Source organism: Dermochelys coriacea, chromosome 4 (genome assembly GCF_009764565.3).
Source record: "Dermochelys coriacea isolate rDerCor1 chromosome 4, rDerCor1.pri.v4, whole genome shotgun sequence".
NCBI classification, from domain to species: Eukaryota; Metazoa; Chordata; order Testudines; family Dermochelyidae; genus Dermochelys; species Dermochelys coriacea.
The window spans coordinates 87,361,078-87,385,234 of NC_050071.1; the positions used below are offsets into that span (position 1 = coordinate 87,361,078).

General features: G+C 40.6%; 1 protein-coding gene across 7 annotated transcripts in view; it reads right to left on the reverse strand.

Annotated features, from left to right (window-relative positions):
• Positions 1-24,157, reverse strand: part of MICU3 (mitochondrial calcium uptake family member 3) — a 166,795-nt gene that overhangs the window by 21,906 nt on the left and 120,732 nt on the right. For all 7 annotated transcript variants that reach the window (XM_038398887.2, XM_043513713.1, XM_038398890.2 and 4 more), the window contains 3 exons: positions 15,750-15,850; positions 13,108-13,279; positions 3,187-3,295 (listed from right to left, as the gene is read on the reverse strand). In XM_038398887.2, coding sequence (XP_038254815.2) covers positions 3,187-3,295; positions 13,108-13,279; positions 15,750-15,850 — 382 coding nt within the window. The remainder of the gene's footprint in view (positions 1-3,186; positions 3,296-13,107; positions 13,280-15,749; positions 15,851-24,157) is intronic.

Below are 24,157 nucleotides of genomic sequence, written 5' to 3' on the forward strand. Positions count from 1 at the left end.
AAGAATTTTTAATGAATCTGTAAACTCAGGAATAGTACCGAATGATTGGAGAATTGCTAATATAGTTCCTATTTTTAAGAAAGGAAAAAAAAGTGATCCAGGTAACTAAAGGCCAGTTAGTTTGACATCTGTAGTATGCAAGGTCCTGGAAAAAATTCTGAAGGAGAAATTAGTTAAGGACATTGAAGTCAATGGTAAATGGGACAAAATACAACATGGTTTTACAAAAGGTAGATCGTGCCAAACCAACCTAATCTCCTTTTTTGAAAAAGTAACAGATTTTTTAGATAAAGGAAATGCAGTGGATCTAATTTACCTAGATTTCAGTAAGGCATTTGATACCGTGCCACATGGGGAATTATTAGTTAAATTGGAGAAGATGGGGATCAATATGAACATCAAAAGGTGGATAAGGAATTGGTTAAAGGGGAGACTGCTACGGGTCCTACTGAAAGGCTAACTGTCAGGTTGGAGGGAGGTTACCAGTGGAGTTCCTCAGGGATCGGTTTTGGGACCAATCTTATTTAATCTTTTTATTACTGACCTTGGCACAAAAAGTGGGAGTGTGCTAATAAAGTTTGCAGATGATACAAAGCTGGGAGGTATTGCCAATTCAGAGAAGGATCGGGATATTATATAGGAGGATCTGGATTACCTTGTAAACTGGAGTAATAGTAATAGGATGAAATTTAATAGTGAGAAGTGTAAGGTTATGCATTTAGGGATTAATAACAAGAATTTTAGCTATAAGTTGGGGACGCATCAATTAGAAGTAACGGAAGAGGAGAAGGACCTTGGAGTATTGGTTGATCATAGGATGACTATGAGCTGCCAATGCGATATGGCTGTGAAAAAAGCTAATGCGGTTTTGGGATGCATCAGGAGAGGCATTTCCAGTAGGGATAAGGAGGTTTTAGTACCGTTATATAAGGCACTGGTGAGACCTCACCTAGAATACTGTGTGCAGTTCTGGTCTCCCATGTTTAAAAAGGATGAATTCAAACTGGAGCAGGTACAGAGAAGGGCTACTAGGATGATCCGAGGAATGGAAAACTTGTCTTATGAAAGGAGACTTAAGGAGCTTGGCTTGTTTAGCCTAACTAAAAGAAGGTTGAGGGGAGATATGATTGCTCTCTATAAATATATCAGAGGGATAAATACAGGAGAGGGAGAGGAATTATTTAACCTCAGCACCAATGTGGACACAAGAACAAATGGGTATAAACTGGCCACCAGGAAGTTTAGACTTGAAATCAGACGAAGGTTTTTAACCATCAGAGGAGTGAAGTTTTGGAATAGCCTTCCAAGGGAAGCAGTGGGGGCAAAAGATCTATCTGGCTTTAAGATTCTACTCGATAAGTTTATGGAGGAGATGGTATGATGGGATAATGGGATTTTGGTAAGTAATTGATCTTTAAATATTCAGGGTAAATAGGACTAATGCCCTGAGATGGGATATTAGATGGATGGGATCTGAGTTACTATAGAAAATTCTTTCCTGGGTATCTGGCTGGTGAATCTTGCCCATATGCTCAGGGTTTAGCTGATTGCCATATTTGGGGTCGGGAAGGAATTTTCCTCCAGGGCAGATTGGAGAGGCCATGATTTAAGGACTTCAATAGCTCAGACATGGGTGAGGTTTTTCATAGGAGTGGGTGGGTGAGATTCTGTGGCCTGCGCTGTGCAGGAGGTCAGACTAGATGATCAGAATGGTCCCTTCTGACCTTAGTATCTATGAATCTATGGATGTACTGACTGATCACAGGATGACTGTGAGCTGCCATTATGATGAAGCTGTGAAAAATGTTAATGCAATCCTAGGATGCATCAGGTGAGGTATTTCCAGTAGAGATGGGAAGTGTTATTGCCATTATACAAGGCACTAGTGAGACCTCTGAAACACTGTGTGATGTTCAGGCTTCCTATGTTTAAGAAAGATGAACTCAAATTGGAACAGGTGCAGAGAAGTACTACTAGGATCATCAGAGGCATTGAAAACCTACTAATGAGAGGAGATACAAGGAGCTTGGCTTATTTAGCCAAACCAAACAAAGGCTGAAGGGAGATATGATTGCTCTCTATAAATACATCAAAGGATAAATCCCAGGGAGGGAGAGGAGTTATTTAAATTAAGTGCCAATGTTGACACAAGTACAAATGGATATAAGCTGACCATCAACAAGCTGAGGCTTGAAATTAGATGAAGGTTTGTAACCATCAGAGGAGTGAAGTTCTGGAACAGTCTTCCAAGGGGAGCAGTGGAGGCAAAAAACCTAACTAGCTTCAAGATTGAGTTTGAAAAGTTTATGGAGGGGTTGGTATGATGAGATTGGCATCAATGGCATGTGGTCCATCTGTAACTGCCAATAGCAAATATCCCCAATGGTCATAGATAGGGCAATAGATGGGGAGGGCTCTACTACACAGAATTCTTTCCCAGGTGTCTGTCTGGTGGGTCTTGCCAATATGCTCAGGGTCCAAACTGATAGCCATATTTGGGGTCAGGAAGGAATTTTCCCCCATGTCAGACTAGCAGAAACGCTGGGGTTTTTCTGTCTTCCTCTGAAGCATCGGGCACAGGTCACTTGCTGGTTTAAAGCAGAGTACATGATGAATTCTCTGTAACTGGAAATCTTTAAATCATGATTTGAGGATTTCAGTAAGTCAGACAGAGATATGGATCTATTACAAGAGGTAGTTGGTAAAGCTATATGGCCTATGACGTGCAGGAGATCAGAGCAGATGGGCACGATGGTCTCTTCTGGCCTTAAAATCTATGAGTCTATGAGTTGTATGTATAATATCTTCTAAAATTACAACAGATCTCTAGGCACATGAATAAAACATAAATTAGCAAAATAAGGAAATAATTAGTATTAATCAAATTCAGCTAAATATTTTTCAATTTTTGAAGGAAAAAGAATGATTAAATTAGTTTGCACTGATGGCATCTGTTTAAATGACAATGTTCACCGAAAGTGGTGAAAAAGACAGCACTATTTTCTGATAAACAGCAGATGTATTTTTATTTTCAAATATCAAATAAACTCTCAGTGATACAGTTATATCCTATTTTCCTAGTAATATCCAGTAATGATGAAAAATTGTTAGGACAAGAGCAGGACTGCAAGTTGCACAAAATATCTGTTTTTAATCACTTACTAACAAAAAAGTAATAATTCTCACCTTGTCCTATGGAACGATTTGCAAAATTATACATTTGCATTGCTATTGCAAAATCTTCTAGGTTGTTCAAAAACTGGAAAAATGATCTGAACTCATCAAATGTGATACCCTATTGAATAAAAGAACCATATTTGCATTAGTATTGTTAGAATAATCAATAGAAATGACACGTGAATAAACATGTTAGAAGATTGCATATGGCTCTTTCATTTAGGGACATATCCGACATCCACCACAATAAATGAAAATTTTGCAGCTGATGTCAATGAGAGCAAGACTTGTCCCGACATGAGTTCCTACAGATATAACACTTTCGCATGTTTGTCACAACTACAGGAAGTTAATTTTCACTGAAAAAACATTAACTTACAGTTAGGTTGTGACACTGATTAACATAACCCTTAAACTAATAAAATTATTATGATAAAGTAACCATTAACATATTTTGATATAAATACTGGAATATCTTTACAGTTTAATATATACATCATGAATATAGATATATAAACAGAATGCAGTATTATTGTAGTCATGTTGGATATTAACCCAGGATATTAGAGATACAAGGTGAGTGAGGTAATATATTGGACCAACTTCTGTTGGTGAGAGTGACAAGCGTTTGAGCTTACACAGAGCTCTTCTTCAGGTAAATAGTTACAGATACGCTGAATGAGTTCATAAGTACATGTTGTGAGTCTGAGTTAAGTTCTTTCCTGTGAATTTTTACATATTCACATTTGTAGATACTTGAGCTTTCTTCAGCTGATGCTCACAAGCTTATACTGGAGGAGTTCCTTCTGCTTTGCAAGACAAGTTCTGAGGATTTGAGCATTGATTAATCTGCTGGGTGTGCAGTTTTTAAATGAGCACCAATGATTTTTCTTTTTCTTTTTTACTGGCTCTTCTGCTCCCTCTCTAGTTTTGGCTCCAAATCTATAGCCCTAATCACTAACTTCAAACCCCAGGCCCACTCCACAAGAGATCTCAACTACTTGCTGCGTGTATTGATTCCCCTGATCTGAGCTTTTATTTTTCAGAACCAAATCAGAACTGGTTCAAATCAGAATCAGTACTCCAGCCTCATGCTCACTGACCTTTCAGATACCTTCGTCACTGTTGATCATGCTCTTCTTCTTGAGGTCTTGTCCTCTCTTCACTTCCATGACTGTCCTCTCCTAGTTCTCCTTCTAGCTTTCTAATCACTCCTTTAGTGTGTCCTTTGGAGAATAGTCCTCATCTGCCCTCCAGCTTTCTGTAGGGGCTCCACAGGGTTCTGTCCTCGCTCCCCTTCTCTTCTCCCTCTACACCTTATCACTGGGTAATCCCAACTGCAAATACAAATTCTACTACCATCTCCATGCTGATCATTCACAGATGTACCTCTTTACTCCGGACCTGTGTGTGGCTGTGCAAACTAAAATCTTGGCCTGTTTCTCTAACATCTGTTCATGGATGTCTAGCTGTCAGTTCCAGCTCAATATTTCTAAAACAGATTTCTTAATCTTTCCTCCAAAACCCTCCCTGTTACCTCCTCTCTCAATCACTGTGGAAAAACCATTATCCTACCTGTCATTCAGGCCTGTAACTCTGTTTGACTCAGACCTCCCTCTAGGTCTTCAAATCCAGTCCATGTCTAAATCTTGCAAGTTCTTTCTGCATCACATCTCTAAGATACAGCCTTTCCTAACCATCCACACAGCTAAAACTTATCCACACTTGCGTGATCTTGCATCTTGATTACTGCAACATCCTTTTCTCTAGCCTCAACAAACGCAATCTTTTCCTACTCATTTCCATTCAGAATACTGAGACCATTTTCCTAGCCCATCACTTTGACTATGTTACCCCCTCTCTTTGCATCCCTTCACTGGCTCACCCTTCTCTATTGCATCAAATGTAACTTTCTTGTCTTCACTTTCACGGCCCTTATCCCCATACTATCCTTATAAACTTTCATTTACTATTGAGGGATCAGTTTCCACCTTCAATCAGCCCATGATACCTGCCTCCATCACACACGTTTTAAATTTTCAAACAAGCACCTTCTTGCTTTATCCCATGCTGTTCCTTCCCATAAACATCTACAAAGCTCTCTCATTATCTTCCTCTAAAATGCTCCTTAGCCATGATGCCTACAAAACATTTGATGCCTGCTATGCCACTGCCTATCATACTAAGCAATATTTTCACCCCGCTTTCCTTGTACAGGAACTCCTCACTTAAAGTTTTCCTGATTAATGTTGTTTCATTGTTACATTGCTGATCAATTAGGGAATAGTCTCGTTTAAAGTTGTGCAATGCTCCCTTCTAACGTCATTTGGCAGCCGCCTGCTTTGTCCACTGCTTGCTGGAAGAGCAGCCTGTTGCAGCTAGCTGGTGGGGGCTTGGAACCAGGGTGGACCAGCAGCCCCCCTTCAGCTCCCTGCTCCCCTAAGTTCCCTGTGCAGCAGCTGCTCAGCAGGCTATCAATTGCAGGCAGTTCAGCTGTCCCTCCCCCCACTGCCATGTGCTGCTCCTGCCCTCTGCCTTGGAGCTGCTCCCCGAGACTGCTGCTTGCTGTGTGGGGGGCAAGGGAAGATGAGGGGGGCTAATGTCAGGATGTCCCCCTGCGCTCCTGTACCCTGCTTACCCCATCTTCCATAGAGCAGGGGGGACACACTGACGGAGGGAGCAGCTGTGGTCAGGTCTCAGCTTGCTGATCTAATTAACAAGGCACGTTACTTCTGACCCCACTCTTCATACTTAAAGGGGAAATGTGCATCTCTATCTCTCAAACACACACAAGGTGTGTGTCTCTGTCTGCCCTTCCTCCTCCATCTCAACCAAGCTTCACAATCATCATCACTGTGTACCAGTATTAAATTGTTTGTTTAAAACTTATACTGTCTCTGTATGTGTGTGTGTGTGTGTGTGTGTGTGTGTCTGTGTCTTTTGTCTGGTGAAAAAAATTCCCCTGGAACCTAACCCCCTCATTTACATTAACTCTTATGGGGAAATTGGATTCGCTTAACATCCTTTTGGTTAAAGTCACATTTTTCAGGAACATAACTACAACGTTAAGTGAGGAGTTCCTGTACTCTCCTGTTTATCCATCTATGTCCATCTGTTTCTAGTCTTATACTTAAATTGTAAGCTCTGTGAGGCAAGGATCGTCTTTTTGTTCTGTGTTTGTATCGTGTCTGGCACAATAGGGTCCTGGTCCATAACTATGGCTCCTAAATGCCATGGTAATACAAATAATAATAATTTGAGATGTCTTATAGGCAAGTCAAGGAGAGGAAAGGCCAGGGGAGCTGGGAAATGGTGTCAGTGGATGTTTTGTATATATTTCTTCTATTTGTATTTATAGAAGGATCAGGTTAATATGCCTAGAAATACCTGAAAACAGTTTGACTTTATGAATCATTATATTTGCAACAATAGAACTCACTCTGGAAGACCTTAGCAGGCCCACGAATAACAGAAAGTGCCTACCTACTTAGCTTAGCTACTGGTGCAAGCCTTCATCTCTCTCTCCCCCTCCTCTGGTTCCTTCTCTAGAGATGGAGAGGGCATTTGAAACTGAAGAGGATGGAGTGTGAAACATCTCATTAGCACGCCACAATGACCCTTCCCAAGAATAATGTCTTGGCTTTTGCCTAGCCAGGGGGAGGGATAGCTCAGTAATTTGAGCATTGGCCTGCTAACCCCAGGGTTGTGAGTTCAATCCTTGAGGGGGGCATTCAGGGACCTAGGACAAAAATTGGGAATTGGTCCTGCTTTGAGCAGTGTGTTGGATTAGATGACCTCCTGAGGTCCCTTCCTATCCTGATATTCTATGATGTAAATTATCATGTTGGATGGGTTCAGAACATCTACATATAGGGGGGTAATTTCATCCATAGTGGGCAACAGTTTTACTTCCCCAGTTCTATTCCTGTTTTAGATTTACCTGGGAAAGCAGTTTATATCATCCTCTGGCCTTTACCAGCCCATTCTTGCAACACATTAAGCACAGGTGGTCCATTACACATGTAAGCAATCCTAGTGAAACTGGCATTGGAATCAGGAAACTAGGTGCTATTCCTGGTTCTCTCTCAGACTTCCTGTGTACCTCCTCGACGAGTCACAAACTTGTAGTGTATTAGTTTTTAGCATGATTGTGGTCAGGCTAAATTCATTAAACACGCATACAGTACTTTGTATTCATATAGCCCCGTCCATCCAGATTCTCAAAAGATAATATTAATGTTGATGGTGAGATAAGAGGTCAAATCTCACTCCCTGGCCCTCGTCAGGAATAAAGTAGCGAATCATTTAACAAACCAAAATCACAATGACAGGGTTGACAAAAGAGAAAGCGTTTTGACTTCTTTCCTAATTTCCTTACCCACAACAAATGAACAAACTCATCCACACATCCACTATGGCCAAAGCTCATAAAAAGACAAATCTGTACATCTCAAAACAATGGAGGATAAATTGCTGAGCTGAAACCTCTCTCCAACCATAGCTGTACATGACTCTTACATAAGTTATGAGAAATGCTCAGAACTGCAATGATTTCTCTGACTCCTATAAATTTCCCAACTTGTGGCTGCAGAGCTGCATTTTGCTTTTTTATTTTGGCTTCAGCAGTAGTCCAACCATTCTGCTGAATGGTTCAGTCTCACGAGGCAATATCATCTGAAAGTCACTGAGGTTTAAATACCCAAAGAGATCACAGAGGCTTTCAGATGGATTAAGCCCCAATAGTAAAATGCAACAAAATTACAATCTGGCTATTGTGCAACCTCACTGAGAATTATTTTTCAGGTCGTCTGCTGTACTGAAGTTGGATTTTATTTGGTTTTAAATGAAAGAAAAGATAATTGTATTTGTCAAGTCAAATCATGAATTAAAATATCATTGAACTTTGCATAACATGCTTCTGAGTTACTAGTAGCTAGAAGTAATTATAAATATGTACAATTATAATAGATTTGATCTTCACTGCAACTAAAAATGCCCATGAGTGGATTGAGAACATTTGAAGTTTATGCTGATTTAGAAACTCTGGAATTTCTCATGAAGTTCTGGCTAAAATTGTGGAGCCTGGAACTGATTTGCTATAGCGAGCTCAAACTAGTGGATGTGAACAACTAACCTGCCCTTCCCTTATTGCTAAATGGGAGGGAGCCCTGTCTAAATGGGGATGTCCTGGTATGGAAAAGGTTAAGAGAACCATCGGTCTATACACAGTACATTTTGCAGCTTCAACCTTCTAAACTGCCATGAAAACTGTTGCCTTGTATGAGTTGATATTCAGGGTAAAGTGGTTTATGTAATTTAACTGAAGAAGCATCCAGCATCCCAGTGTACTCCCCACAACCTTGAATGTAGAGGGATTTTGTCTGGTCATTGGGAATAAAAGGAGTTGTGGCCAAAGAACGGGGAAAGAGGGGAGGGGAGGAAAAGTATCACCTGAGTCAGAAGCAGATGAAAAGGACTCAGGTGACCCTCTGGACCATGCACATTTGAGGGAGGGAGGGTATTTATATTCTGTTCTCTCTTGGCAAAGCCCTCTTTCATGTCATAGCAGCAGCACCTACCCTCCCATCTATGGGATCAGAGTAGGACCAGGTATTATGGTCATTGCTCTAGTCACCTTTTTTGGAGCTGGGAAGGAATTTTCCCCTCACTAACAGACTGGCCAAGGTTGGGTGGATTTACTCATCTTTCCCAGAGCAGGTCAGGGACCTGGCGGGGTAGGTAAGAAGGTATAGTTCAAGCTGTCACAACTTAACAGGTGACAGGTGCCCAGTGCAAGTACTCATTCTGTAGGTGGTCTGGTTCTCTGAAAACTCCATTTCCAAATCCAGTTTAAGGGAAGGCATCCACAAGGAAGCTGAGAAAGGGGTTCCTACATGTGGCACAAATGGGAGACAACCCCCTTTCCCCAGTCCCTTAACCCGCTTATGAAGGGAAGGTCCCAGCAATGGGCTGGGACCAGGGAGGGCTAACAACAGATCTCCCCAAATGTAAGTGGAAATGATTACGGAAGGAATGATGACATGCACTGTGAGGTTATTATTGGGTAGTTCCCAGATGAGTTAATACAGTTGTGGCGTATTTAAACTGCATCCCTCACATCTTGTCATTCTCCCTGTGTGGCCAGGATCATGTAAAGTGCATGTACTCTACAATTTTTGCATTAATGACGATAAAAATAGTGTGATCTCTGCACAATACAACTTTCACTGAAATCAACTGCAGTTCCAGATGCTCAGTATCTCTCAAGAGCAGGCCCACAATATTTGCTACAACAGCTCACCTTAAAGCTGGAAGAGGTGAAGGAGAAAGAGAGAGAGAGAGAGAGAAAGGAAAAAATTAAACTAAACTAAAAAAAGGGAGGTGTCCTGGACATACAGAGTTGGATATCTTTTTCCGTTTCTAAAATAATTTATTTGTAAAACTGACCATCTATAAAAGAGTAATAATCTAATTCTGCATATATTTTGACATGTGAAATGATCTAAATGGATTTCATAGATATTCATAGAATATCAGGGTTGGAAGGGACCTCAGGAGGTCATCTAGTCCAACCCCCTGCTCAAAGCAGGACCAATCCCCAATGTTTGCCCTGGATCCCTAAATGGCCCCCTCAAGGACTGAACTCACAACCCTGTGTTTAGCAGGCCAATGCTGGATTTGCCAGGTTCCTATTTAGTTTCCAGGTAAAAGTGAAGGCAAACATGTTCATTTCACTGGGCAGATTATATTTTTAGCAAACAAAGTGGATTGTGACATGAATGTGGCAGTTAAAAAGACAAACTTCCTTTAACTGCTGCTATTTGTAGTGTAATTAAAATGCCAGTCTAAATGAATCAGTATTTGGCACCTAGTTAGCAAAAGTAGAACATCTTGTGAGCAGGCAGCATGCCAGCCAAATGTGTCAACATGAGATGCATCCGATGAAGTGAGCTGTAGCTCACGAAAGCTTATGCTCTAATAAATTTGTTAGTCTCTAAGGTGCCACAAGTACTCCTTTTCTTTTAACATGAGTGTAGTCAGCCAAAAGATCATCACATTGTTTATGGGCTTCTGCATATAGAAAGTCACAAAAAGACTAACTGTGTGAATATAGCAGCGTAACAGTCCGGAGCCATTTCTTTGAAAACTGAGTTCTTAGTTTTGCTTTATTGTTGGAGAATTTTATAATAATCAAATATTCTGTTTTTGCAAAAGTGAAGACTTAATATTATAATGCTAAATAAGACATCAGTCATAAAGGTTAAAATTTTTTAAAGGACCTAATGACTTAGACGCCTAAGTCCCATTTTCAAAAGTCTGCAGAATATCTCGTTTCAGAGTAGCAGCTGTGTTAGTCTGTATTCGCAAAAAAGAAAAGGAGTACTTGTGGCACCTTAGAGACTAACAAATTTATTTGAGCGTAAGCTTTCGTGAGCTACAGCTCACTTCATCGGATGCATCTGATGAAGTGAGCTGTAGCTCACGAAAGCTTATGCTCAAATAAATTTGTTAGTCTCTAAGGTGCCACAAGTACTCCTTTTCTTTTTTGCAGAATATCTGTGAGCCCTATTCTAAGGAGTTACTTTAGCTACAGTCACGAGTGCATATTTTCAGAATCACTAGTATGTAACTGTAGAAAACTGAGAAGTAGCCCAGCATATTGCTTTTAGAATTATGGGAATTATATGAAGGAACAGGGAATACCTAGAACAAACATGTGCGTAAGTTCTCATTTGGATGATAGAGTTTACTAGCCAGAAAAGAAAACTTATCGGGGACATGTGGGCTGACAAGGTAGTTTCCCGGGCTGATGGTTCTGTTACAGAGCACAGCCAAGAGATGGAAGGGAACCTACTGAGTTAAAGACTTTTCCCACCCAAAACTGACATTCAAGAAGTGAGATACTGAACTTCAAAGAGTGTTTCTTATGTATAAATCAATACAAATACAGATCTTTTCTTTTAAACTAAACTGTCACTTTAGACAGTTATATACATGTGTATCTCTATATCCATGATTGTGTGCCATTATTTTCCACTACCTATGTGCTATATATATTATTGTGGCTATTAAAAATAAAATAAAGAATTTTAACAACAAACTTTTATTTTTCCAAACAAGTCTTCACCCATACACATAAGGTTTGATTTCAACAACAAAATACATCTGGCTGCCACACAGCAAAAAAAACAACAACATACTGAAGCAAAATCCATTTCTACTGCATTGGAAAGGCTTTCAAATAGTGGCTCGTATTTAGAACTGGGCACACACAGGACTAGTTTGTACCCCGAGTAAGGGGCAGTAAGTAGCTGCATTGCCCTAGAAGCAGACCAGCGCATAAACTGTTTCTTGGAAAGTAATAATTTCTTCTCTGCTCCCCCTTGATCTAGGGAGTGCATTTCTTCACCCCTTTTTATCAAGCATATTGCTCCTCCTGTGCCATGTATCAAGTCAGCTACTCTGGCTGGCAAGTGGGTGAGTGTGCAGAGCAAGGGCTCCTCATGCTTTCCACCCCAGGGAATAAGAGTGAGAGTGGGAAGAGTAACAGGTGAGTAACCTTACTTCCTTGTACAGCTGAGGGTTGTGACATCTCACCCAGAGCAATTGCTGTGTCTCACATAAACACACAACATTCATTTTTTTGTGCTTACCTTTTATGAATATAACTCCAGTTTTACATTCAGCATTTTGTTTTAATTTTAATTTTTTAAATGTCCTAGCTATTTTATATTTTAATGGTTTGTTTTTTCAGACTAACAAATTAAGGTAATTGCCAAAGCATACTTACTGCTTTTAGTTCCACAAGCGGAACTGTCAATACTATCAAAAAGTGTAGCCATTTTAAACAAAGTCAGACTGTTTGCAAGGACATATTAACCTGATCCTTCTATAAACACAAGTAGAAGAAATATATCCAAAACATCCCATGCTCTAAGGGGTACTTGTAACACAAGCTCTATTGATTTGCACTGATGCATTCAGCTACCACTAGATTTTTCTATTGCTCAGATACACTACTGACAACACATTTGTTGCTAAATAATGAAGGATTAACGACCTAATGTTCTTAGTTCACAAATTCTTTGAAAATATCTCTTCATCCACTGATAAGAAACACTCACTCATCAATGGCTATCTACAAATGATCCACTATTAAGACTATTATAGAAGTAGATAAAGAGTGTCAATATTGTTTTTGAAAAGGTTTTATTCAGATGGTAGCAGAAAGAAAAAGTCAGAAAAAATGTGATTTTCCACTAAAGCTAAAAATCCTCAATATTAGGAAATTTCATTTCCTTACAGCACTAGCATATTGTTGTTTAAACTGAAGGTTTAATATAGTCTTAAGCCACTGTCTTTAAACACCTCAAAAATAATTACTGGATAATTCCCGTCATGGTTCCTTGTTATTTAACTCTACACATTTAACAAATTAAATACTGTGTCATTCAGTGTGGATTTTGTAAAAACAGAAGACACAAAGTAGATCATCAAAGATACTTAAGGTGAAATCTTGGTGCCTCTGAAGTCAATGACAAAACTCACATTGACTTCAATGGCACTAGGCCCTGGTGTACACTGGGGGGGAGGGTTGACCTAAGATATGCAACTTCAGCTACGCGAATAGCATAGCTTAAGTTGGTGTATCTTAGGTCGACTTACCTGGCCGTGAGGATGGCGGTGTGTTGACTGTTGCCGCTCCCCCATCAACTCCGCTTCTGCCTCTCGCAAGCTGGAGTTCTAGAGTCAACGGGGAGTGCGTTCGGGGATTGATTTATCGCATCTAGTCAAGATGCGATAAATCGATCCCCGATAGATTGATCACTACCCGCCGATCCGGCGGGTAATGAAGTCCTGCCCTAGGATTCATCCTTAGGATTTTGGGATTTTATCTGCTGCGCATCACTGTAGTATCTGCGCACCTACCTTTTCTTCAGGGATCCTGCAACGTACATTTTCCAGGTAACTTGATGTATTTTCCACATTTGTATATCTCAAAAGAATATGAGCAAAGTCTTCCTCACTGATGGTGTTCATCCCATTAGAATAGGAAAGGAATTCTATTTCTAGAACTTCGGTTTGTAGGTTATCCATAAATCTAAAGCACAAATATAATACATAGGGAACAAAAATACTTTGCACTTCTACAACTCCTTTCATCCAAAGATCTCAAAGCACTTCACAAACTCAGTAATTAAACCTAACAAAACCCCTTTTTAGGTAGGTAGGGGATAACCATATAAAAAGTAAGCACTGGTAGTCCTAGTGAAGAAGCAGAAGCCAAACTTTCCACTTGTTTGAATCTGGCAGATACATATTTTTTCTTAATTTGATCAATTGTGCAATTTTTTGTGGCATAACTATTTAGTAATGTTCTTTTAAGTGCCACCATTAGAATCAGTTTTCACCTATACTCGTAATAGGTAATACAGTAATTATGGTACCTGTTGCAACAATTTGGGGAATTGTCTGTACAATTTATTAATTCTCTCTGAGACTGTGAACTCTGAGTATGTATCTTTACCAGACTACAGGTTCCATTCAGAATATGGGGTTCTTCATCACCTTCATTGTTGTCCTGCTACCTCTATGTTGGACTGAAATTCCAACAAGGTAGTGGTACAGGGTTGACAACAGAAGGCTGTTAAATCTGGATGGTCAGCCACTGAAATTTAATTGCTCCAGAGAAAAAACTGGATCCCTACCAGGAGAAACAGTTTATCAGGGAGAGGTCACCTAACAGTGAAGTCACCCAGCAAGGGTCTTGGATCACCTGTGGAGGCTGATTCAGGAGTCACCTGACAGAAGGACTGGCAAGTTATAACACGCAGGACTTAATCAATTTGTTCTCTCTCCCTCTGGCCATTTTTCAACATCTTAAAAATATGGTAAACTGCTGTAAGGAGCTGATGAGGCAGGAGGAATGGGGACCCTGCTTCTCTGAACACAGATGGTCCCCCAAGGAAAGAGTGAGCTAGAGTGAGAGGAAATGAGTGTAAGATTTATTATTTCTTATTTCTTGTCTGATTAAATAAAGAACATTATTGTGTTAGAACTTGCGCAAAGTCTGCCTGTCTGTGTTATATGTTATACTTACTACATGTTTCCAGAGAGAATTAAACTGTAACCCTGAAGGCTCATACCCTTGGTGGGATTCTGGAGCCCATGTATGTCAGGCACAGGCGCTGACTTCTGTTTTTGCTGGTGGGTGCCTTCGGCCTTCCGGTTTCACTGTGCGCCATGTATATGCTCTTGGCACTGGTGCCTTGTGGGTGCTGAGCACCCCTCCTTTTTTTTTGGTGGGTGTTTGAGCCCTGGAGCCCACACAGAGTCAGTGCCTATGCCATGTGTTTAAGCTACTGGAGTATCTTGGGGGTCAGTATTGCATCTGGGGGCCTAGGCAGGTGGACCGAGGGTCTCTTTTTCCATCAAGCAGTAACAGACAGAGTCAATGTTCAGGAAATGTATAAGAGACACCAAGGGAAGCAACAGTCCTTCAGCCTGCTAAGACCCAGGGAAGCTTAAAATATCCAGGTATCCAGATGGTTGGATTCCCTCACAGCAAGCTAGTTCCTGAGAGGTCATAAGGGGGCAGGCAACTGGATCTGTGAAAACCTGCATGGTATCTTTTGGCAGTTTTTTACTTTTAAATGATAACCACTGTATGTCCCTAGCAGAAGAGATAGAGGTGAAGACAAAATCTCTGACCCAAAGAGATTACAATCTAAACAGAAAATGTAACAAGCAGGAAGAGGGGAAGTGGAAAAAAAACTTAAAGGCTGCATCTCCTGCAGCCCAGTACAGCCGAGTACACGAATACACAGGAGCGGGCATTAATTCAGTACTGGATAGGGGCAAGAATACCACCTGCTGCAGTGGTTCTCAAAGCCGGTTTGCTGCTTGTTCAGGGAAAGCCCCTGGCAGGCTGGACCGGTTTGTTTACCTGCCGCGTCCGCAGATTTGGTCGATCGCAGCTCCCACTGACCGTGGTTCACTGCTCCAGGCCAATGGGGGCTGCGGGAAGTGGCTCAGGCCAAGGGATGAGCTGGATGCCCTTCTCGCAGCCCCCATTGTCCTGGAGCGGTGAACTATGGCCAGTGGGAGCCGTAATCGCCAAACCTGTGGACGCGGCAGGTAAACAAACTGGTGTGGCGCGCCAGAGGCTTTCCCTGAACAAGCGGCGGACCGGCTTTGAGAACCACTGACCTACTGGACCACAAACACTACTTTCTATAGGGCAGCATTTCTTTGAGTCAACATATGTAACTAATGACCTCCTCTGATTAGCTTACAAAATCTGATGTTAATAGAGGAATGTTTATTTGGCCTTTATTAAAACCAAACCAAAACAACCTAACAAATTTTGAATTCTGTGTATTGTCTTAAAACTTTCTTCATCCTTGTTTTAAACCTTTTCAGCAGAAAAGATAAAGCTAAAGAAATGTCTGATACAAAAGATGCTTATAAAGAAAGAGTTACCTTCTTGAACTAGATATATTATGTATATATTATTTACTAACATATACGGAGGTCTTTGTTTATATAGAAAGTATAAAATCAAAGCTCACCTATAAAAATCGTCAAAGTTTAACTCAGCCTTTCCCTTCTTGCCAAAAAAATGCACAAGCAGTGTAGTATCAGACAGCAAACTTGAGATGTCATCTGCACGCTTAAAAACCATTAGAATAAGACAATTAGTTAAGGCTCTAATTGCTTTAAAAAACTTTATCAAAGAAATCATTTTATAGTCAGGAGAAATACATTATGCAGCAAATATTTAAGATATGAATTCATGCATCCGATATTTGTAATGTTAGAAAGGTAATTATAGTGTTCAAATCAGTGAAGTTATTTTAGTTATCATACACTTTCCATATGAAACATTCACTTGTTAATTGCAAATTAGTACAACACACAAATCTCCCCCGCCCCCCCCAGTGAGTTAGTGGAAAATATCATGAGGAAAAAAGCATGAAAATTAAAACCAGAAACTTTAGGGGAAAATGGACTAGAAAGTAAGGTAGGACCAAGGATTTTTATTTATATTTATTTATTTATGTGAAGAAATATATATATATAATATTAGTTTTCTCAAGCTGCACTTTCCGTAGATACTATTTTGCAACTACATGAAAATAAAGCATTGCTATGAGTGTGTGTTTTCAAACCATCTCTAATGGCGTACTTTATACTGGAGCCACTGGGAGCAGGAATAGCCTATAGTGTGAGGTCTCAGTAGCAGACAGCAACGTTATATTATGCAAATGATATATATGGTCATAATTGCCTCATGATACAAAAGAGTCATCTTGTGAGTCATAGGCATGAGGGAATAGTGAAGATAACTAGACTACCTCTCATATTACTAAATGACATGTCATTGATATAGTAAGAGAGAACCCTCATTAGAATATAGAGATTATGTATCATTCCACATTTTTGATATAACTAGTATTTGTTGCATTTACTCACGGCGTATGTGCGTGTTCATTTTTCTCTTTCATAAAGACCCTCTTGTTATAATGAAAGACTATTTTAAGAACTGGATATAACGATTCAGTAGAATGAGACCCTGATCCTTCAACGTTTTCAACATGGGCAGTGTTTCTTTGAAATCACTGGGGCTCTGAATGAGATCTGCTTGCAGAACACAGCTTCCAGGATCAGGGCATCAGAGATTTTTTTGAAACATTGGTCACTATCTGATTAATGAGGAAGTTAAGTGATTTATAAAAAAATTAGAAACAACCCTCAAATGAAGCAATCAGGCCACACATTTTGAGTGCTTTAGTTCTATCCCAAATTATTGGACTTGATACAGGACTTTATGAAAATCTCCAGAGAAAATCTTCAGATAAATAAATTCCCTTTTCTCCAGTAACAAGTGTCCTCAAAAGATACCTATTCTTAGAAATAACACATTCCCAGTAAAGGATGTTCAGAGTAATAATTTGTGAGAATGTTGCTATTGACTTCTTTGGGAGCAGCATTGGACCAAATGTTTGAACAAGATTTTGAAAGTGTAAAATGATAAATAGCACTACACTTAGAAACAGGAAAGCTGATTATGTGTACAAAAACTCTTACCTTGAAATGCACATATATGCCCTGATAAATTCCAGTAAAGACAAATACCAGATGCCCCCTTTATTTTTATGAAATACATGTAATAATAGCTACAGAGGCAGAGTATAACCAATCTGTTGAAATAAACCAAGGCATGGAGATTAGGAAATCAGTCAGATTTTCTGGATAAATAACAAGAAAAATGAAGGGAAGCAAGTGAATATGCTATGTCACAATGGCTAGTTATTTAGAAAAAGTTTAAATACTAGACTACAATTTTTTAAAGAAGTTATCAGCAATAACTATTAAATGGAAACATGAGGGGTGTTCCCTATCCTATCTGAGGGAATGAGAAGAGAAGAGGTTGATGATCATCAATGGAGCTACTATTTAGGAAGTCCTAAATATGCATAAAGACTTGAGAGATCAGGAAAGAGATTCAGCTGCTTTTCTTATGTAAAACGCACACAGTGATTTGGAAACGCCAAGAGAAAGTAAAGATGTAGGAATTAAAATATTGCCAATTATGAATATAGGGCCTAGTCTGATTGGATTTGTCAGTGAAAGAAAAATATATTTACCAAAGGATGGCAAGGATGTGAAAATCATAAGTATTTCAGCGTTGGTTTACTAAAACTTCTGCAGCAGAAGCTGATCTGTAGTTGGCATAAACTGGCATAGGTCTAATGAAGCTAAGACCTGGCCCTAAAACTACACATTCTAAGAATAACCTATGAGTCAGCATTACTGACACTATTCAGATATGTGAATCTTGGTTCATTATGAAGTGATGAATTGCAATAGCAAAATAACATTAAAATACATTTACTCAGCTGCACGGTGTATTGATAACAAAAATGATTTAATATCCACATTGTCCAAATCCTTTATGACATACTGTATTCACATTTGAATACACGCTTTCAAATTTTACCTATTTTATTGTTAAAATTAACATTTCATATGTACTAGTAGTACTTATTAATCACTGAAGAGAAGATACTAAATAACAAAAAAAGGAAGAAAAAGTAGTAACAACAAAAAACCCTTTCTTTTCATCGTACAAGAACTAAAGGAATAGGAGAGATACCTTTAGTAGTTTAATAAAGTCTGTTTTTGGATTATCAAGTTTATATTTCACAAACTCTAACTATTCTTCTCTTTATTCCTGTATTCTTCTCCAGGGAGAAATATGATGGCATAATATATATCTGTAGAAAGACATTTTATATCCTTCAATTAAGATAGCTCTACTCCTTAAATGAACTGATTAACTGGAGAACAATAATCACCGACTATTTGTCCTTTAATACTCTGTTGTCCTCCACTACAGGGCATAGTGCACTGAAATAGAGATACCTTGATTTTCTACATCTTTTAAACAATTAACCTTCTAAGTACATTCAAGCAGTTTCCCTCAAGCACTGTGAACATATATCAGATTGTAAGTTAGTCTTTCATCCTGTAAATTTTTTTAATAACCTTGTTAGATTCAGGTTGCATTCATCCATATCTAAAGAACTGTGAGTACTAGCATATTAGTTAAAAAAAAACAAAAAAACTAGAAGTCTTTCTACCATTTTCACTTGGTCAGTCTCACTGAATGAAAAAAAACAAAAAAAACCCCTCAATATGCGTTTACACAGAGTTCCAAGTCACTGAAAACTATATCAATGTCCCTTGTGTCTTAATAGCATTATATAACTTAAGTCTCATAAGGGGTGAGCCTAAAATAATGGCTTTATCCCTTTGATGCTGTTGTTCAAAGTAAAATGAATTCTGTTTTATAACAGGAAACAAAGCAACAAAAGAACACAATTTGTTTTCATGTAATAAGATATCAAACTCTATTTTGATCTAATTTATTTAAAATATTTTCAATGAGAATGAATGTTTGGCTTATCTGTATTTGTTAAGAGATATTTTACACTAGTTCTAAGATACCTAATATAAACTGTAGCATAAAGGCAGACAACATATATCAGTCATATAACTAGGAAATAGGAGTTCTATTTGCAGCTCTTCAATGAATTTTGCACCCATGGACAAAATCATGTTAGTCCTCTGTGCCTTCATTTCCCCATCCTTAAAATGGGGATAATTATATGTATTCATCTTGTAAAGACTTCAGATCCTTGAATGAAAGGCAGTATGGCCTTCTATGATGAGATAACTGGCTCTGTGGATATGGGGAAAGCGGTGGATGTAATATACCTTGACTTTAGCAAAGCTTTTAATACAGTATTCTTGCCAGCAAGTTAAAAAAGTATGAATTAGACGAATGGACTATAAGGTGGATAGAAAGCTGGCTAGATGGTCGGGCTCAACGGGTAATGATCAATATCTAGTTGGGGCTCGGTATCTACCTGAGCGCCCCAACATTGGTCCTGGGGCCGGTTTTGTTCAACATCTTCATTAATGATCTGGATCAGGGGTGGGCAAACCATGGCCCACGAGCCACATCCAGCCCAACAGACGATTTAATGTGTCCCTCGAGCTCCTGCTGGGGAGCGGGGTCTGGGGCTTGCACTGCTCCCACACTCCAGCCGGAAGCAGTGGCATGTCCCCCCTCCAGCTCCTATGTTTAGGGGCAGCCAGGGGGCTCCACACACTGGTGCTGCCCCCACAGCTCCCATTGCCCAAGAACTCTGGCCAATGAGAGTTGCAGGGGTGCCGTCTGCAGACGGGGCAGCACGCAGTGTCGCCTGGCCACACCTCCACGCAGAAGCCGGAGGAGGACATGCTGCTGCTTCTGGGAGCTGCTTGAGATAAGTGCTTCCCAGAGCCTGCATCCCTGACGCCATCCTGTGCCCATATCCCTTGCCCCAGCCCTGATCCCCCTCCTGCCTCTGAACCCTCAGTTCCAGCCTGGAGCACCCTCCTACACCCCAAATTCCTCATCCCCAGCCCCACCCCAGAACCCGCACCTCCAGCCAGAGCCCTCACCTCCCCCCCCCCCCTGCAGCCAAACCCCCTACCCCAGTCCGGAGCGTTCTCCCACACCCTGAACTCCTCTTTTCTGGCCTCACCCCAGGGCCTGCACCCCCAGCAAGAGTCTTCACCCCCTCCTGAACCCCAACCCCAAATTTTGTGTGCATTCATGGGCCCACCATACAATTTCCATACCCAGATGTAGCCCTTGGACCAAAAAGTTTGCCTACCCCTGATCTGGATGATGGATGAATTGCACAGCACCCTTAGCAAGTTTGCGGATGACACTAAGATGGGGGGAGAAGTAGATATGCTGGAGGGTAGGGATAGGGTCCAGAGTGACCTAGACAAATTGGAGGATTGGGCCAAAAGAAATCTGATGAGGTTCATCAAGGACAAATGCAGAGTCCTACAGTTAGGACGGAAGAATCCCATGCACTGCTAAAGGCTAGGGACCGACTGGCTAAGTGGCAGTTCTGCAGAAAAGAACCTGGGGATCAGGACCGGCTGTAAGCACCAGCAAAGCAAGCACGTGCTTGGGGTGGCACATTTCTAGGGGTGGCATTCTGGCCATACTTTTTTTTCCCCTGGCCCCGCTCAGTCAACCAATGAGCACCTGTGTGGGCCGGGGCAGCGGGCTCAGTGCGGGGGACCTGGCCCGGGCGTGGTCCCTGTCCTGGTCCCCAGCCGTCGGGGGAGCGGGGCGATGTGACTCCTCCCCCTGCCGCATGTGTCAGAAGTGGCGGAGAAGCCGGAGGCGAGTGGAGGGGAGCCTGGGATCGGGGCAGGACCCGCAGACAGTAAGGGACCCGCTGCCCTGGGCGGCTCGGTGCTGGGCTAGCGACCCTGGTCCTCCACCCTACCCACAGCTGACCCACCTCACAGCCGCTCTGTCGGTTACTGTCCCCTCTGCAGGGGTGGGGCCGGGTCTGAGATTGGGCTGGGGGCCCACAGGCGGGATGTAGGTCCCCAATCACCTCACTCCAAATACTGCTATAGCATTACGCATTCTTTTAACATTACCAGTATCAGTGGCTTCTGGTGAGCACAGTTTCTCAAAACTGAAATTACTAAAAAATTATTTGAGGTCCACCATGTCTCAGAAGCACTTGTCAGAACTCACATTAATTTCAGTTGAAAGTACCACTGCACAAAATTTAAATTTCACTGAATTATTAAAAGACTACGTAAATATAAAAACCCGAAAAATTAAGTTCATATAAATTCTTTTAATTTATGAGAAACTGGGCACACCAGAAGACACTAACATTTTTCATTACAGTATATAGTTGAACCCAAATTGTTTGTAGTTGTGATTTTGTTAAAATTAAATGAGTACACTAGTAGGAAATTGTTTTATTTCACTAACTACAAATTCTGTTTTCATTTTTTAAATATTTTAAACAGTCAAAACAAAAATATTGCAAACTGCAAACGTGTAAAAGCCAAAAAAAGGGGGGGGGAAGCAGCCAACATTTTTTTTGCTTGGGGTGGCAAAAAACCTAGACCCAGCCCTGCTGGGGATTACAGTGGACGAGAAGCTGGATATGAGTCAGCAGTGCGCCCTTGTTGCCAAGAAGGCTAACGGCACATTGGGCTGCATTAGTAGGAGCACTGCCAGCAGATCAAGGAAAGCGATTATTCCCCTCTATTCGGCACTGGTGAGGCCATACCTGGAGTATTGCATCCAGTTTTGTGCCCTCCCCCGGCATCACTACAGAAAGGATGTGGACAAACTGGAGAGAGTCCAGCAGAGGGCAACAAAAATGATTAGGGGCTGAGGCACATGACTTACGAGGAGAGTCTGAGGAAACTGGGTTTATTTAGTCTGCAGAAGAGAAGAGAGTGAGGGGGGATTTGATAGCAGCCTTCAATTACCTGAAAAAGGGGGGTTCAAAGAGGATGGAGCTAGGCTGTTCTCAGTAGTGGCAGATGACAGAACAAGAAGCAATGGTCTCAAGTTGCAGTGGGGGAGGTCTAGGTTGGATATTAAGGAAAAACTATTTCACTCGGAGGGTGGTGAAGTACTGGAATGGGTTACCTAGTGAAGTGGTGGAATCTCCAACCTTGGAGGTTTTTAAGGCCTGGCTTGACAAAGCCCTGGCTGGGATGATTTAGTTGTGGTTGGTCCTGCTTTGAGCAGGGGGTTGGACTAGATGACCACCTAAAGTCTCTTCCAACTCTAATCTTCTATGATTCTATGATCTAAAATTGCTGATATCAATGGGAGTCTTCTACAGTGAGTACAAAATATGTATGTTACATTCTATGTTGATAGACAGAGACATCTCTCCACAGTCCTATATTTTTCAAATGCTCTAGCAACTTCAGTAATTTCCAATATCCATTCAGAATTAATCCAAAAGCTGAGCTCAGCAGTGTTCAAATCCACTGACCTATTGGGAGTGGGCTGTAGAACTACATAGCTTCACTCATTCCTCTCAGAAAGATACCAGAGAGTCAGGATGGGCAACTTCTCCTCTTGCTGAAGAGACTCTTTCGTGGAGTCTGACAAGAACAAATCTTTTCTAACCTCCTTTTCAGTCTACACAATAACACTTGAAAAGGCTGTAAGACAGCACAGACTCCAATGTTACCTTGCTTTATGTCACTTTTTCAGCACAAAAGTCCATGGTATCATCCATTTGTTAAGAGTGTCTGCGAGAGATAAGGATATGGAAAGCTAGCAAGCTCAAGCTTAAACCAAGCAAGACAGATGTGATTCTAGTGAGTAGTGGGAAATACTCTGAGAAGCTAACCAAGGATATTCGATTTGTATTCAGTGATTTGCATGTTAGCTGAGAGGGTTTATGCAAATGTTCATGGAAGAATTAAACAAATGCAGAAACTAGATGCTGCTAAATTTTAATTATTGCAGTCTACAGATGTCAGTGTAATGCACCTTTAATGATGTGCTTAATTGCCTATTGGACAGGTTCACATTAAAAAGGCTTCTAAAGAATACTAATCTTAAAATATTGTACATCTTGCTCATTGTTAATTTTGCTCATCTAAGTACAACAGGTGTAAAGACAATCTGTCCCCAGCTTTGCTGCACTTCAAGCTAATCCAGCTGACTGGAGTTACCCTCAGTGTGGGAGAATCCTCAGGTGACATAAGACTGGCAAAGCAGCTCCTATGCTTCCCTCATTACTGTCCCTGTTGTGATTTGCATGGCTCGAGATAGAGGTGTTACTGGGGAGCTGCTACAGGTGGCCAATCCTTGGGGCCATGACCAGCCTGGCCCAATGTACAGCAACCTCCTTCACACTGTAGCTGGGCACAGAAATGCCAGTTTGGAGGATCTGGCCTTTAGACTCTCTTTTAAATTATCAATACAAAGACATACACACATTCTGTTTATTCAACTTTTTCAATGACTAGATAATGAAATAAGCTTTTTATTTTTATTAGAATTTAGATACCTGCATACATTCATTTTTGATGGAATAGAGATATTGCTAGTCTTTCACAATGATTGTGCAATATCTAAAGATAAAGACTGAGATTAATGTATGCAATTGTTTTAACTGCCTGAAACACCACTGTTTTCAGTACAATACATTAAAAAGAATCTTTAGCAAAGGCATACATAATATTGCTGATCATGACCTTCTGTAAAAATAAACTTGGCTACCATATGTTTTAAAGCAAGTTAAGGGCCTGAACCCACAAAGTCTTGGATACCTCATGAGAGATGCTGAGCGCACTCTACTCTCATTAAAGTCATCACCTCACAGGGTCAAGCCCTAAATGAAAAAGGGTTCTTAATTTTTCAGTTATATAGAAATCAGTGGTTTTTTTTCAGTTAATATTAGATAAATATCCTAACACAAGGACATAGTGATAGGACTTGATCTTCCAAATCTTGCAAAAGAGAATGCTAGCTGACTAGAAATGACAACTTAAAGTAATACCACTGTATTCAGCCACATTAATTTCATATGACAACTTTCCATAAACACTGTTTTTAAAAGAA